Raw genomic sequence first — 17423 nt, forward strand, 5'->3', positions numbered from 1 at the left:
AGTATTTGTAGAAAAGACTGAGACTAGCAATATCACGTCTGTGGGAAAGAGGTTGCAGTAAAGAAGAAAGTGTGGGGCTAATCAAATTACAGATACGTTTTTGCAATTTATCAAGAACCTTCAACTGGGAGACAGATTCACCAGCCCAATTGTGACGAGAGTATTTCATAGTAAATTTGTAGAGGGAGAGAACAGCCTCAGGCACGAGAAAGCGTTTAGAGCACGCAAATGACCCGTCAGCATAAAGTATTAACCTCTCTGATATTCTTGCGAGTTCTAGTTTTGAAATCTCTTTATAAAAAAATATTCCTGCGTGAAAAATTTGGGCTATCAAGACGAACAGGTGTTAAGGCGAGAGGGGAAAATAATATTCTGAAACGCTAACAATTCTTGTTTAAAAAAAAAAAAAGCAAAAAAAAAAAAAAAACTGAGAAATGTTTCTGAAATAAATACAAAAACTCGATGCAGAAAGACATCAATATGTACGAATTCAAGGCGTGCTTTGTGGAGAAACGTGTAAATAACAAACAAGGCCAGCAGAGGGAATCACAAAGACATGCAATCCCCATCTAGAGCAACAACAATCTAACGTTTCAAAGAATTATTTATGCAAAAAAGTCAAGAATAAAATGTCGTTCATGTTTAAAGGTTTAAACATCTTTAAGGATTTCCATTTTTTTTTTCTACGAAATCAAAAATACCAGCATTGAGGACTCATGAATCAAAGATCGAAGACAATTTCCAACTCTTTGAATGGTTATGCTTTTCATACAAGCTTTACACATGCAGCACATACATAAAATGAGGAGTTATATCCCAATGGCTACAGAACAGAATGAATTTTCATTGTCCTAATGAATATAGGTCTTCGCTTACATGTAAAATAATTTGAAATAAATTTAAACAACAATAAAAAAATTAAAAAAAACGTCATGATTGTGGACTGATTTTATTTTTCTATCAGAGCATATATATTGACGAGTTGCATTCCAACATTGGGCGTTAAAATGCAACTCGCCAATATATATGCTTTGAGGGTCAAAGTAGATCTTCATCGAGTTTATTTGTAACCATTTGAGCTATCATTATAAGGAACATACATACATTATATATGAACACATACACATACATAAATGTATAGTATACACACGCATGGTACATACATGCACATAAATGTATACACACGTGTACATATATACACACAAATATATGTACATACACACACATATATATATATATATATATACACATGCATACATATATATATGCACATACATACACCTATATACACATACATACATACACCTATATACACATACATACATATACTTATATACACATACAGACATTAGGTTGGTGCAAAAATGTTTTTTATATATTGTTGAACGTCAAAAAACATTATTTTTGCACCAACCTAATACATACATATAAATGTATACACACAAATATATATGTACATACATATAAATACACACTAATATATATATATGCATACAGATATATGTATGTATGTGTATATAGGTATATGTATGTATGTATGTATGTATGTGTATATAGGTATATATATGTGTATATAGGTATATGTATGTATGTATATATAGGTATATGTATGTATGTGTATATAGGTATATGTATGTATGTGTATATAGGTATATGTATGTATGTGTATATAGGTATATGTATGTATGTATGTGTATATAGGTATATGTATGTATGCATGTGTATATAGGTATATGTATGTATGCATGTGTATATAGGTATATGTATGTATGTATGCATGTGTATATAGGTATATGTATGTATGTATGCATGTGTATATAGGTATATGTATGTATGTATGCATGTGTATATAGGTATATGTATGTATGCATGTGTACATAGGTATATGTATGTATGCATGTGTATATAGGTATATGTATGTATGCATGTGTATATAGGTATATGTCTATATATTAGATTGGTGCAAAAATGTCGTTTTTATATATAGTTGAACGTAAAAAACAAAAAAACAAAAAAAAAAACGACTATTTTTGCACCACCCCGATACATACATATAAATACATACATACAGATGCATACATATATATACACACACATATAAATGCATAAGTAAAAGTTTGAAGGGCATATAAAATGGATATGGATATAAAACTAACATCAAATGTCGCTTGTTGTTTGTTGTTTGTCGCTTGTCCTGCTTGGTTTTAGAAACATAAACTCAGAAATTGGCAAGCATCTCGCTCGATTCTGCACGTAGTCTCGCCAAATTTAGATCCATATCCTCTGTAACAACAATATTCAGCACTCTTTCTTTAGAAATATACTCACGTCAGAATTGAACAAGGTCACAGAGGTTGGTGTATTTTCTGTAGACGTCAAGTCGGCGTTTTGCCAATCAAATTTCCGACACCTTAAACACTAGGTGCAGATAAAAGTTAAAACCAGTACACTCTACAAACGTATTAAACACTTTTGTTTGTAATATTAATTAAAAAAGAGAAATTTAATAAAAAAAAAACATTTTGTTGATAACACCTTTAGACAAAGGAATATTTTAATATAAGTTTCATTTTTGAAACGCTACATTTTCCATTGCTGCTCCTACTGATAAAATGATTCATTGATTTTAAGCTACCGGTTAAACTAAAATCTAGAAATCACTTTACATTGTATTTTTTTTTTTTTTACGTTCCTGAAAATATGTTTTTTTTATGGTCATCCGAAAAATTAAATTATATTCAGTGATTTTGAAAGGATCGGTAAAAATTTTGAAATCGTCCCATCAATAATATGTATATATATCAAGAGACGTCGAAATTTAAAACATTTTTGGGAGATAAGCTTAAAAACTAGGTATAGTTAAAAAAGAAAAAAAAGAAAATGGTGGTTTTGATGAATTGTCCATCTGAACAACATGGACAGCAATATCCAGGGCAAAAAAAAAAAATAAAATAAAATAAACTCTTTGATTATTTTCTATATGGAATTTCAGCCAGATTTGACTAATAAAATATGATTGTATTAGAATTTGATCAAAAAAACAGTTTTAGTTTACAATTTTGTATTTTCAGGAGTGAATTAGTTTTGAGATCAAGTATAACTCCTGATATTGCTCAAATTAAAACCAATTTTGTTAAACTGATAAAATCAAAAGCGAAATGGCTCTGGGGCTTTATCCTTAAGATTTTTGTAAATTTCTTTAATGGAGGGTTATTTTTTAAATGAAATAAAAACTAACAATGGGACAGAAAAAAAATAAAATAAATTGAGCAAATTCTGGAATGTGTGGCACAATTTTTGATGGGCTTGAAGATAAACAATCTTTAGTAATTGTTATATATATACAATTCCAAATTGGAAGTATGATGAAAGAAAGTCAGATTTAAGCCAATTCTGCTTTTCTTCCAACAAAATAGAGAAATTTGTCAATGGAACTGTCCATCATGTCAAATTCTCTTCCTGCAATGCAGTTCACACCTGCCCTAGATTTGCTGTCCTTAATCTCTTCAAAAATTGTAAAACACTTTTGAAGTGCTTGAACATACAATTTTTTTTTGTCACGTATTCAATAAGTCATTTTACAAGAACAGCAAAAAAAAAAGACTTGTGTGGTCGAGACAAATAAGCCAATTCCCTCATCAAAAGATGACGTGCAGCAGAGAAATGTTTTAGAGATAACGGGAACCAAATTGGTAAACAAGCCGTTTGGAAGCAAGTGTTTTCTTGATGATTCCTTTCTTGTAATACTGGCGCAGAGATCGGCTGAGTTTGTCATAGTTCATAGCGGGTCGGTTTTTGCGTTGGCCCCACAACTTAGCAACATGTGCAGAATCTTCAATTTTGAAGATGCCGTCCTTATTGTTGAGCCAACGGATGCAGTTATTGTGTCGGTCTGCTTCTCCAAGCAATTCTTTCAAAAATTGCCAAAGATGGATGTTCTGTTTGTGGCGAACAGTTTTCGGCTCTGGATCTGGAAGAACAAAAATAAAAATAGAGTTAAGACAAATAAAAGCAAATTAAGATGGTGTTATATATATATATATATATATATATATATATATATATATATATGAGAGAGAGAGAGAGAGACGGTATCCATGTTGGAGGAAGAGGCTCGCATGTAACTTCTGACTAGAACTGTATTGTAAAATCAAAATATTTAATTCGGCCATCATAAACATACACATGGCCAATGTTCTTATTTCAAAGACAGGAGTTGATCTGAACTCTGTATTTTATTTTGTAGATTGAAATTTACATAGAACTTTATAACATTGAGGAATATTATAAAACATGACACTGCACTAAAGACAGGTTTCTCGCGTCATAACAATTTGTTAACGTTAACACTTCGCGGCATATAACGTTACGTCATGCTCTCTCGGTGACCTTACACAAGCAAAGATAAATAGAACTCCTTACGACATTTCTGAATGTTTGAGATAAGGATTGCTTATTCGCACTATTCAGAATCTTTGTATTACTGCTCTAATCTTAAGTGTCATTAACACAACGTTTCATCCGATGTAATCTCCAACTATCTTCAAGTGTATCTTGTTGAACTGAAACCTTTCTGCATGGAATCATTTCAGGGTTTGAACAGATCTTCAATATCCATTTTCAAGGACTTTCAGTCTTTTAAGGCTTTTTCCATGCAAAATTCAAATTTTTAAAAATAAAATTTGATATACAGTAGAAACCATGGATACGGCATTAATCCGTTCTTGAGTTGGATGATAAGGTGAAATCGCCGTATAGTGAGGCCTAAGTAAAATTTTATACGTTACATATTAAAAATTAATAACAAAATACAGTACATTATATAATAAACATTGTCAAATATCATTATAAATAAACCCGGTAAGGCAGGCAAATACCGTAACCAGGTGCTGGAAAAACATTGTATCCCGGAGTTCTACTGTATAAACAATGATGTAATAAATTAAAGTAAACTTAATTGACATTTACATTCAAAACAATTTGCCTGTCGACAATCATATCTACATTCCCTGTAAATATACTTATATTTGGCCAACTAAGAGCTATTAAATGCTATTTTCACCATTGTAGATTGATCTTCGCTGTGTTCGTTTTACTTTAAAATTTGAAATTTCCGGTATAGTGGATACAACAGTAATGTCCCTTTATCACAAAACAACCCGATGTTCTTATATGGAAAATATCAGATAGTTTTGTGATCAAGCGACAAAACTCTTATCCACAATAATACAATGTAATTGCATATCTATATATAAAAGTGAAAGTGTCTGTCTCTGTGTGTGTCTGTGTACATTTCCCTACGCAATAACTGTACATTTTCAGTCTACAGATTCGAAATTTGATATACAGGGTATTGAGATTTGGAAAAATCTTTTTAATCTGTTTTCGACCAGAAATTTTGCTGCTAAGGGATCAAAGTTCGACGTTTTGACTTTTCAGAACTCTGCCAAACTCCTCCGACAATTTTGGGTATAAACACTTGAAATTTTAGATATAGGTTCCTTGGACATGGATCTAACTTAATAACTTGATTTGAGCCCCAAACAATAAATTTTAAGAGGTCGTAATAGGGGACAAAGTTTTTAAAAAATTTGAATTATGCGGTCTCTACCAAATTACTCAGACAATTTCTGGTCTAAACATTTGAAATTTTACATAAAGGGTATTCAGAGATAAGGCAAGCTTTTTAATCAGTTTGGGTCGAAAATTTGAGCTATCAATATATAAATGTATGTATGTATGTATGTTTACATGTCTGTCTAAATCTTTTGACAGAGGCGACGGATTTTCACAAGATCAGTATTGTTTTGAAGCTCGACCCTTCAGACGACAAATACCGAAAAATTGGCTAAAAACATTACTTTATTCACATTCAAATAGACACTTTTCAACAGGGAGGGGTCGCTTTTTTCGCCTATATTTTCGAAAGTCATCCCCTCTTTTCAATTATCTAGCCTTAATTTAAACCTACGTCACTTCCGGTTTTCCCCGTTCTTTTTCCTCCTTCGCGGTACGGGTTTGTGCCTGCGTTCCTGCTACCAATTTTTTTTTTTTTTTGTTTTGCTCAACACACCTCCAGACACCAGGACAATGCCGGGCAAATATGCTAGTATATATATAAACATTAGAACTATAGTGAATTCGAGAGAGCAAGTTAATGCATTGATTGTAGGTGATTAAATGACTTACTGACTCAATAGTTTTCTAACGAATAATGAAAAATATAAAAATTAAATAAGTTTTTTTTTTTATATATAGTTTTAAAGGTTAAAAAAACTTCCAAGACACACATTTATATATGTAAGTTTTGATCTCGCTATTATATTAGGTTTAATATAATAATCGATAGGGAATTGTCTATACTAATGTAAAAAAGTCATAACATGCAGGAATTAAAATATATTTAACCGTAACTTACGACCAGGCAATACCGGGCGGCCTGTTGGTTATTACTATATTTCGCTTTTGTCTCGCCCTGTTCAAATCCCAAAACTAAGCTTGCGATATTTTATTTCAAAAGTTTATTTTTTTTTTTAAATAAATAAATATAAAACTTACAATCACAATCATAAATGATTTTCTTGTCCATTTCAGATGAAGGACTGGTGCTGACCGAACTGAGACTGTCACTGCTGTCTGAATTAAACTGGTTGGAGTATTGATCTGCCGGCGGTGAAGTATGTTTTAGATAGGTTTTGATTGCAAAGAAGTTCTCCGCTTTTGGAGTTGAAGAGAGTATGTTGTTCTGGAGAGCTAAGGAGTTGTAATCGAACGAATCAGCGTAGTCAACAATTTGAAATTCTGAAATTTTCAAAGAACAACATTATTTTAAAATTTATTTAAAAATCTAGTAGAAGTCGAATTTTCACATTTCAAGCTTTTTTTTCATCATTTTGGTAATGTTCGTGTTTCATCTGCTGTACTATCCAGCATTTTTTTTTATTTATTTTTATTTTTTTTAAGATTCTGAGTAATGATATTTACATTCCACCACTAATCTCCCTCTTAAACAGGATCAAAAAAGAGTCCCAAACCTAATAAAATCCGCACTATCTCCTTGCTGCAATGTTTCATCCCTGCGCCTGTTTTACAAGTATTTTAATGGAATTTATTCTGATGAACTCTTAGTACTTGCGCCCCTCGACGTAAATAGCCCGACTAACTCGACAAACAGCAAAATACCAGCCTTTCACTGTATAAATCCTTCAATACCGGAAAGACATCTACCCTAATACAGGGTGTCCAAAAAGTTACTGAAGGGTTGAAAATCTTTCATTTTACCATTAATGCTTATTTTTTTTCTTTATTTCAGATATTTTACAGATTAATATTTTGCGAATTGATAATACATAAGCATAAGATTGAACAACGTACGGAAGTTGCGAAATTGTTTTACCAAAATCAGGGGTCAATTGTTTTGGCTCAAAGAGCTTATCAAAGAGCAATGTCAAATGGCCACCATGTTCCCCAGACTTGACTAGCCTCGACTTTTTCTTGTGGGGATATCTTAAAGAAAGAGTCTATGCCACCACACCCAAACCCTGCAAAAATTGAAGGAAAACATCAGGAACGAAATAAGGGAGTTAAATCGCAATCCAGAGATTCTGCAATCTGTCATGAATAATGTTTTGGAAAGAGTACAAATGTGCGAAACTGAAAATGGGCAAAATTTAAAAGACATTATTTTTCATAAATAAAGATTGTTTAATTTTTGCAATTTTATTCAAATAAATTTCCAATGTCTTACTCAGATTGTGTTAAAATTACAGAAAAATATCAAAAATAAAGAATTCAAAAATCCTTCAGTGGCTTTTTAGACAGCTTGTAATTTCTTCCCTTAAATTGCTAGAACTTGAAATTCCCACGATTTTTTGCTTCCCAGACTAAATCAATTTGAATATAATGCAAATAAAACTTTTTGCTCCTCAACTCCCTTCAAAGTGGTACCGTGCCTTGTTTGGGGTGAATGAGTAAAAATAAAAATTCTGAGTCATTATTCATTGCAGTAAAGCACTCATTTGTATGCTTTTTAAATATGCCATATAAGTTACTTAAGCAAGGATTGAACTCATGACATCAAAATAGCATTCACTTTAGAACGATTCCTAACCAACGCCTGCATCCACTAAATCACGTATTTGCACAAAAATAGTAAAAGGTTATCGATGCAGACAATGATTTAACTCTTTCAAGGTTATTGTGTCACTCATTTTGATCATTCGGACGACTGTTCTCATCTTGTGTTATTCACACAACGTTTCAGCCGATGTAACCTCCGACCTTCAAGTGTATTCTGTTGAACTCGGGAATTTTTATGTTAAACTACAATGGAACGCTTTATTTAATCCATGGGGGGTAGCATAATCTCATTCTGTCAACCATGTAGAAGTTCTAAGTAATTTGCAAGTTTATTCTGAGTATGGCCTGCACTAAGGATTGAACCTGAGTGATCACTTACCAGATATTTTATCCGTTATGCCAAAGGACCTTGTGGTCTAGTATGAATTTTGGGAGCCTTAAACCTATTGTTTTTAGATGTACAATCACTATAGATCAATGATTGATACATATTACTATATACATTATATATATATATATATATATTACTTTTAATTTGTTTTTACATAAGCAGAAATGTGCTGCTACACAGTCATGAGCATATTTTGGTTTTATAGTATTTAACACATTACTGCTTGTATAAAAACAAATTAAAAGTATACCCTGCTCTACTTCAGTATTGAGCACTCTTGTATTAACCTCGTTATATTTCATTGGTTACCTTTCCTCTGGAAAATAACAATCCCAAATATATATATATATATATATATATATATATATATATATATATATATATGTGTGTGTGTGTGTGTGTGTGCTAATCTAACAGCATGTATGGCATAATCGCATTGACACACTGGTTCTTGTCAGATCACCGAAGTTAAGCAACGTTGAGCCTGGTTAGTACCAGATGGGTGACCATTTGGGAATTCTAGGCGCTGTATGTGCTCTCCGCTTATCTCAGAATTTGTTTCCAGTCGTCCTGTACAGAAACTTCACTTGGCACTAGTATTTAATAATGTCGTCTCAAGAGAAGTGTGGTTGAAGATTGTGCACCTCCTGTTATAAAAATTTCGCGTGCAAGCAACCCTTCGTGGATATCTATAGTCTGTCCAAGACTGAAGGAGCCTGCTAATCTAGCGCCACTGATGAGTTGTGATACAACGAAACAGGACTGTATGTCGATGACTACAAATTATATATATAATGTGTGTGTTGTTTATTTGTAATTTAAATACTCGGGCAGTGATTGAATATAAATAATTAACAAAGTTGTCATTTACATAGCTCAATAGTACAAGACTAGAGCTATAAATATTTTCTTTAAAGATACATTAGAAGGAATAGACACAAACATTTACTCATTTTCAAACATTTGCGTGTCTGTTCCTATTAAAGTGGTATCCTTAAAAGAATATATAATGCTTCTATCTTAGGTTGAGCATTTGGGAAGTGATATACTATTAGCGTATGAAGCGATGCTTTTTGTGTAAACAAATTGCTCTTAGGTACTTTGGACAATGTCAAAGCATTGGTTATTCACTGCCATATAGCGCAACGGTTAGAAGCTCCGACTGTCGTTTGGGCGATCAGGTTTCGATCCTGGCTTGAGGTAGTTGCTTGTCTAGCCGCACTGATGAGCTGCGAAACAGTACTGTATGTGGATATATATATCTCGTTAGTCAACGTTCTAAAACCAGAGGTTGTATTTAATTCTGTCTCATAACATTTTTCTTCATATTTTTATGAAGTAGGTCTTGCACGCATTTCATTCCCTAAACTTGGAGACAAAAATATATTCCTTGGAGGAAAATAGTTGAAAAGATATTTTTCCTTGGAATATAAAAGGATTTAGTAAGAAAAAAAAAATGAAATGGAAGTTTTCGAAGTTTGCAGAATCATAAGAAACAAAACTCTTAATGCAGTGTTTATAGACACCAACTACAAAGAAAATTGAATTTAACCCACACATGTGGAATCAGTCATCTATATATTGATACGATAGCATGTATGTTCTTTTGTGCGTCACGCTTATATCCGGATCGTTTAATTGTTATGTTCATCTATTTCTTGTCATAAATAATTTTGCTAAGAATTCTTCATAAGTTTTGGTTTAGGTTATGGCTGAAGGAACTCAAGTTATGTTTTTTTTTTTCCATAAGTTTTTATTTCAGTTTAGATTCAAGCTAATGCACCCAAGTCATATGGATACATCTGTTTATTTTTGAAATTGCAAAAAAAAAAAAAAAAAAAAAATCGATAGAACATTAACTCTATAATAATATATACGAAATCTGAAAGAATTAAAATATCATATTTAAGCGTATTTTACGGCCGGGCTTTGCCGGGTGTTCATGCTAGCTTAGATAAATACTTTTGCAGTTTTAACAAAAAAGCTACAATAACATCTGAGCATCTCCATTTACATTGAACATCTACAGAAGGCCAACATCAATATATTATGAGTCTCCCGTAGAATTTCCACAGGTCCCGCTAGTATATATATATATATATATATATATATATAAGGGAGTAGTCACCAACAATGTGTATTTTTTAACATTTAATTATTCCGTGTCTTGGTTTTTCATTGAGAATTATGTTTGGATCATTGTAATAATGTTTTTAAGTCATTGAAATCGTTTACGCGTGTTTCAGACGGTCTGTGATGCGTCCTCGTCAGAAGTCATTGAAATCGTTTACGCGCGTTTCAGACGGTCTGTGATGCGTCCTCGTCAGAAATTATTTGAAAATTTTTTTTTCAAATAATTTACACACATAATGTTTTATACCTACGGACACTAGTGTTTCATGCTTAAACAATGATCAGTATAGAATGACAATTCCTGCCGGTTGGGAGACTTGAACCCAGCTACAAAACCACCTTTGACTCCATTTGCTAAACCTTTACCTCTGGGCTACCAAACAATTGCCAATATATATATCTTAATTATAAAATTGTTGATCGTCCGGGCGTCCTTGCTTTCTTGAATCTGAATAAGTGTTTAAATACAGTACTTATCTGATGGCTAAATGTTGTGGTTTCGATCTTAGCTAATGGCATCCAAGTCATATTTATTTTTACTTTTAAAACCATTATTATTATTATATATATATATATATATATATATATATACATATATATATTAGGTACAATATAATAATCAATAAAGCATTTGCTCTACAATAATAAATACGAAATCTGAATGAATTAAAATATCATATTTAAGTGTATTTTACAATTGGGCAACCCCAGATGGGACGATTCCAATATTTTTCCGATTCTGATGCAATTGCCAATTCCGATACAATTACCAATTCCGATTCTTTATAAATCTCTAAATATTTAACTAGAAAAGTGTTATTTTGTCCCGATTACTGTAAAAACGCATCTTAAATGCGCATATATTTTCTCAAACGTAAAAACACAATTGTGACGGGATAATCTAGAGATTTTAGTCTTACTGGAAGTTTAAAACAAACATTTATTATTACTACAAACAATGGAAGATGTTTCTTAAATCAAAATCAAATAAAAAAGATAATTTAAGGAATCGCTTTTGGCATTGAAAAATAGGCTCACATTTTTGCGATTCTGATTCCGATACCCACAAAAGCTCCGATTTTTCCGATTTCTGATTAAGCGTCCCAACACTAATATATACTGTATTTGGGAATATACTCGAACATTATATATATACACACACGCGCGCGCGCGCGTTATTTATTGTAGCTTTATAAAAATAAAACTCAAGGTAAAAACACTAGTTTGAATCATCAACATACGAATTGTAAATCATCATCTCAAAAAGGCAGAAACAATTATTGCATCGTATTCACTGAAATTCTTGAGATAGGCATGATTATATGTTTTGTCAACTATTAGTAAAATAATAGGATAAACTAAACTGTCAAACCTTGGTAGAGCAACTAGTTTGGTAGATGGAAAACTGAAATAATGCCAGCTCATCAACCAGCATTGGCCTCAATTGACGAGCATGTCCAAACCAGTATCAAATTCCGTGCAGATTCCCCAGAGTCTGACAGAAAGATACCAGAGTCTGACAAGATACACCAGAAAAAGGTTGGAGATTACATCGATTGAAACGTTGTTTAATATATAATAAGATGAGATAACAAGATGAGAACAGTAGTTTGAAGAATCCAAATGATACTTAGAAGTCCCCATATCTTGAGGTATAGAGTTCAATCCTGAGCAAAGACAGCAAGTCAGTTTTGCGGTTCCATGAATGAAGCTCACAGTGTCTGAATAATAGACATGAAACTGCGTTCAAAATTCCAAAGTTTGGCACATGGAATCTGAAGAAGGCCAAAGAATAAAAACGGTCGAAACACTGCGATAACATCAAGCAAGATAAAGGAATAGATTATTTAGAAACTAGTACAATACCCGTTCCAGGAGAGGTATAAGCAATTCACATAGCTAGTGGTTAACAGCACAGACTGACGATTTGGATGTTCCAAGTTCGAATCAAGTTCGTTCGACAAAAAAAATCACTTTCACTTATGATGTTGACAACCTTTCATGTCCCCCTCCCGTCAGAAATGTTTGACTAAAATAAAAAAAAATATCAGTAAACCAATGCCAACAATAGAATCGTCGAATTCATACGATATGATAATCAGCATAAGTTATAAATTTTAATGTCTTCTTTCTTTTAGAGGTATAATATGGTTTCTGTGGCAGCCCTCACCAAATGGAAAGTTTACAAAATAAATAAATAAAAGTGTGACAGTATTACTTACCCTGTTGCCTGAAATACATAATCCATTAAGTTAAGTCAATAGTTTAGTTGCTAATTTTTTCTCTAAACTTTATGCCAACAAGGAAACAATGGAGTTTACACACAAACGAAAAAGTCCGCCGTATAGATGTTAACGGAAATAGTCATAGGAATCGATAAGAGCATTTATACGAAAGTTTGAAGGCAATGGATGGAGACGAGGTGGAATTTGGATATTTTCAGGTTGATGTTAAGAGGAATCATGCAAAGATTAAGGAAAAAAGAAAGATTTTTTTTAATGGAAAAAAGTTAAGACGGATAATCGCACATCAACATGTTGATATAACAAATCAGATTTAAACTTTTGACCTTAATTTTACTATTCTAAAATAGAACTAGTTTTCTTATATATATATATATATGTATGTATATATGTATATATATAAAGGCTTCCTTCAGTCTTGACAGAATATGGATATCCACTGTAAGGGTACCCGCACGTGGAATCTTTGTGGCAAGAGTTGCGCAATCTCCAACCTCACCTCTCCTAAGTTGACATTGTTAAATACCAGTGGAGGTTCAGGACGACTGGAAACAGTGCCGAGATAAGCGGAAAGCACATACAGCGCCTAGAATTCCCAAACGGTCACCCTTCTGGTACTAGCTAGGCTCAACGTTGCTTAACTTCGGTGATCTGGTGAGAACCGGTGTGTCAACGCGATTATGCCGCACATACCCACACACACACATATATATATATATATATATATATATATATATATATATATATATATATATATATATATATATATATATATATATATATATATATATATATATATATATATATATACATACACACACGTGCATACATATTAATATAAACAAATTTACATGGTCGCAACACTGGACATTTTATGTTCAGAAAAATGTTCGATTAAAACCGGAAGTTCTCGTCAGGCGACTTAATAAATGGTTGCTTTCCACAGAAGAAACCAGTTCTCAAAAACATTTGTTCAAAACATTAGCATGTCCAGTGTTGCGACCATGTAAATTTGTTTATATTAATAAAAAATTATATCTTACTCTTTTACTGCACATTCTTAATAACCTCGTCAAAATCATTAGTTATTACTTTTGAATATCTTTAATCTGGTGTGTATATATATATATTATATGTATATATTATATATTATACATAATACATTATATATAATACATATATCATATGTATATATATTATATAATATATATTATATAATATATATAGTATATATAATATAAATAATATATATAATATCTAATATACATAATATATGATAATATATATATATATAATAATGTATATAATATGCATATATAATATAAAAATAATATAATATATATAACATATAATATAATATATAATAAAATAATATATATAATGATAACTATTTAGACTAGGATGCTATTAAAACCATTTTTCAGCCAGATTTCTTTCCATTAATCATTAAAAAAAAATCGTACCAAGAACGAAAACTCAACTGAATTGCCAACGTTTTTCCAATTTCCACCAGTGTTGTTTATGTAAAGATTATTTAAGCTTATTTGTTGTTTCAAACTCACCAGTTTTTAAGTTCTTTAGTTCTGAGTAGATTATGTCCGCTGCCGTCGGGTTATGGAGATATTGTAGCAGCTGTTCTTTACTACATTTGCACAATTCTAAACCGTTAAATTTATCCCAGTAAACCGTATGCAATGTTATGCCATAATTGCTCAGCTTGGTTTGAACCCATCGCTTCACGTCAGGTTCTGACCAATATCTCGGATCTAGATACAAACAAAAAGGGGTCAGTTGTAAAAAAAAAAGATTAAAATAATATAAAACAAAGGAAAAAAGTAACAAAAGGAAAAAATGAAAATTCATATAACATATATATATATATATATATATATATATAATATATATATAAGTTATAAATATATATGGCAATTAAGCTACACAGAATAATCCGCGTTTCATCCACACTAGAATTCGCCAGGTTTAGTGGCAAAAGTCTATATTCCAAAATGTTATTGATCTTACCGTTTATTTCTTTCAGCATGTTAAATTTTTGACGGCACTTGTTTCGTAGCGCAGAACCATTCATATAATTATTATGTCAATATTTTAATCTTTTTTTTTTTTTTAATTTTATTTTTGCTCTGACTTATCAAGAAAATAAGAACTCGTTAACTTTAAAAGAAAATTTAAAAAATACGGGCATGATTACATAAATAAAAAAAAAAAAAATCAGAGGAGTAGTTGCAATTGATTCAAATCAAAGATGGCGTAAATATCATGCAACACAATTGCAACTGTTCTTCCGAATTTATGTAATCATGCCCATTTTTTTTTATTGCAAAAAGAAATAAAAGGTAAGATGGACAACATCTTGGAATTTTAAATATAGACTTTTTGTCGTTTATTTGTATATGCTCTGTAGTTACATCGAGCTTCATAAATTAAAGGATTGGTATAAATAAAAGATGAAATATAATTGAATAAAAAAATTTTCATTCATATATATATATATATATATATATATATATATATATATATATATGTTGAATAGCACGGAGTGTTTTTACTTAATGAGCTTTTTTTTGTAATTTTTCAATTTTTCAAATTGTCGTTCTTATTTCTCAATTGAATCTGTGCAAGAAAGTCCCATAGTCGTCTATGTCCATCTGTTTTTCTTTTTCTTGCAAGTACTTTCAACTGAGTTTCATCAGTCGTCTTCAGGCAGTTTTTGCTTATTGCTCTGTTTAAAATCTAAATGCTTTTATATGCTTCAGTTAAAATTATATTTTAATTTCTTGAACTAGTGAAGCGTCTCGTGTGCAAAAAAGATAGGTTTTTAACATGTTAAGAATGTGGCTAAAACGTTAAAAAAACAAACGTATTTTAAGGAAATTAGACAGAGTTTGATTATTTAAGAAGACGGCTCAGCAAGAACTTGAAAGCGACTATATAGGCAGTTCCACAGTATTAGTCTTCCACGAAAAGAAACCTTGTTCATGGAATTTTCGTTTAGTTTTAGGAACAGATAGAGATTAGAGGGCATTAGTACCATTGGTTGTAGCTGAACGAGTGTTTGTTGTGAATGTTTTTTCATGCGAGGGGTCATAGTCGAGCACTTATTAAAATACAAATAAAACAATTTGTCGAGCGCTTATTAAAATACAAATAAAACGATAGTCGAGCGCTTATTAAAATACAAATAAAACGATAGTCGAGCGCTTATTAAAATACAAATAAAACAATTTGGATTTGAGAAATGCGTTAACACAACTTTCAGAATTATGACACTGGTTGAAAGAGAATCTGAAAAAAAAAAAAGAAAAAAAAAGCAAGACTTGTTATCAAAGTGGACATAGTGCCCTTTGCTTCCTCTGACAGGGACTGGGGAATTGATTGCAAGAGAATATCAGCATTCTACTACAATAAATTCCCAGTATGACAAAAAATAAATAAATAAAATAAGCGGCGCTCACCTCAGGTAGGTTAAACTGGCTTTTTTCAAAGGGAAAAGTTTCTAGAGAATACGAAGTTCCCAATCGGTCCCTAGCTGCATGTATATCCAGATCAGGTGAGATGATTAGGGGATTGCAGTTCTTGCAGGGAAATGTGGACGTCCTCCTACATACAGCGCCTAGTATTCTCAAATGGTCACCCATCTGGTACTGACCAGGCTCAACATTGCTTAACCAGTCAGTGATTTACTGAGAACCGGTTTGTCAATGTGATTATGCTGTATGCAATAATCTACATAAATAAAACAGTAGATGTATGTGTGTGAGTAAATATTTAACCGATAAACTCTTAAACTACTGGTCACATAACACAGAAATTAACAAGAAATAAACCAAGGATGTTTTATAATAAGTAAAACCTTTCTTTGAATGAATGAATGAATAACGTGCACAGAAATATGTCAGCAAGCTGAAATGTAAAAATGTTAATTTCAACGTTGATATATTTCTATTATTTTTGTGCATGCGCAAATTCATTCATAGCTTGAAGTGGTTTAATTTTCAATCTTTCTTATCTATCTGTCGATAGCTCAAACAGTAGGGAAAGTAACTGGAGTGGTAAATGTCTTGGTTTTGATTCTAGCTGATGGCACTGAAGTCTTTTCTTTTAAACTTTTAAAATTAGTACTCTAATTAGGTACAATATAATATTCAATAGAGAGTTAGGTCTGTAAAAATGAATACAAAAATCTGCACGAATTAAAATATATTTAGGCGTATTTTACGACTGGGCAATGCTGGGCGTTACCCGCTAGTATTGCCTATGTTTGGAGAGACCTCTGTCTATATTTGCAACTATCTGGACAAGGACTAATTAAAACTGTAATGTTTGGTTTATTTACTGTTGAAAGAATACCATTTGTAAACGAGTTATTGTATACGATTCATTGAACATAAGTTGCTATTTTTTATCCATAGCTAGAGTGAAATGTTGCTTTTTATATTTTTCTGGTAGTACGCATGGATAATTAAAAGTCAATAAAACCAGATTCATAATCAGCTGAAAATGCAAAATTATTCTATATGATTTTGACAAATCTGTCATTTTAAAAGATAACAGAGCCG

The 17423-nt window shown here is 31.7% G+C and overlaps 1 protein-coding gene and 2 pseudogenes across 2 annotated transcripts in view; 1 reads left to right on the plus strand and 2 right to left on the minus strand.

Annotated features, from left to right (window-relative positions):
- Window positions 1-2520: 2520 nt before the first annotated feature.
- Window positions 2521-17423, minus strand: part of LOC145273631 (SAM pointed domain-containing Ets transcription factor-like) — a 35741-nt gene continuing 20838 nt past the window's right edge. The window contains exons 4-6 of one of the 2 annotated variants that reach the window (XM_080127077.1): window positions 14409-14612; window positions 6559-6801; window positions 2521-3970 (exon numbers count right to left, since the gene is read on the minus strand). In XM_080127077.1, coding sequence (XP_079983203.1) covers window positions 3669-3970; window positions 6559-6801; window positions 14409-14612 — 749 coding nt within the window. In that variant the 3' untranslated portion in view covers window positions 2521-3668. The remainder of the gene's footprint in view (window positions 3971-6558; window positions 6802-14408; window positions 14613-17423) is intronic. The other variant, XM_080127078.1, reaches the window with a different exon arrangement.
- On the plus strand, window positions 8889-9005 carry LOC145273633 (5S ribosomal RNA; annotated as a pseudogene).
- LOC145273632 (5S ribosomal RNA) lies at window positions 13421-13537 on the minus strand (annotated as a pseudogene).

The sequence above is a fragment of the Euprymna scolopes genome, unplaced genomic scaffold (assembly GCF_053919585.1).
Source record: "Euprymna scolopes isolate OS-2025 unplaced genomic scaffold, ASM5391958v1 sca110, whole genome shotgun sequence".
In the NCBI taxonomy this organism is placed as follows: Eukaryota; Metazoa; Mollusca; class Cephalopoda; order Sepiida; family Sepiolidae; genus Euprymna; species Euprymna scolopes.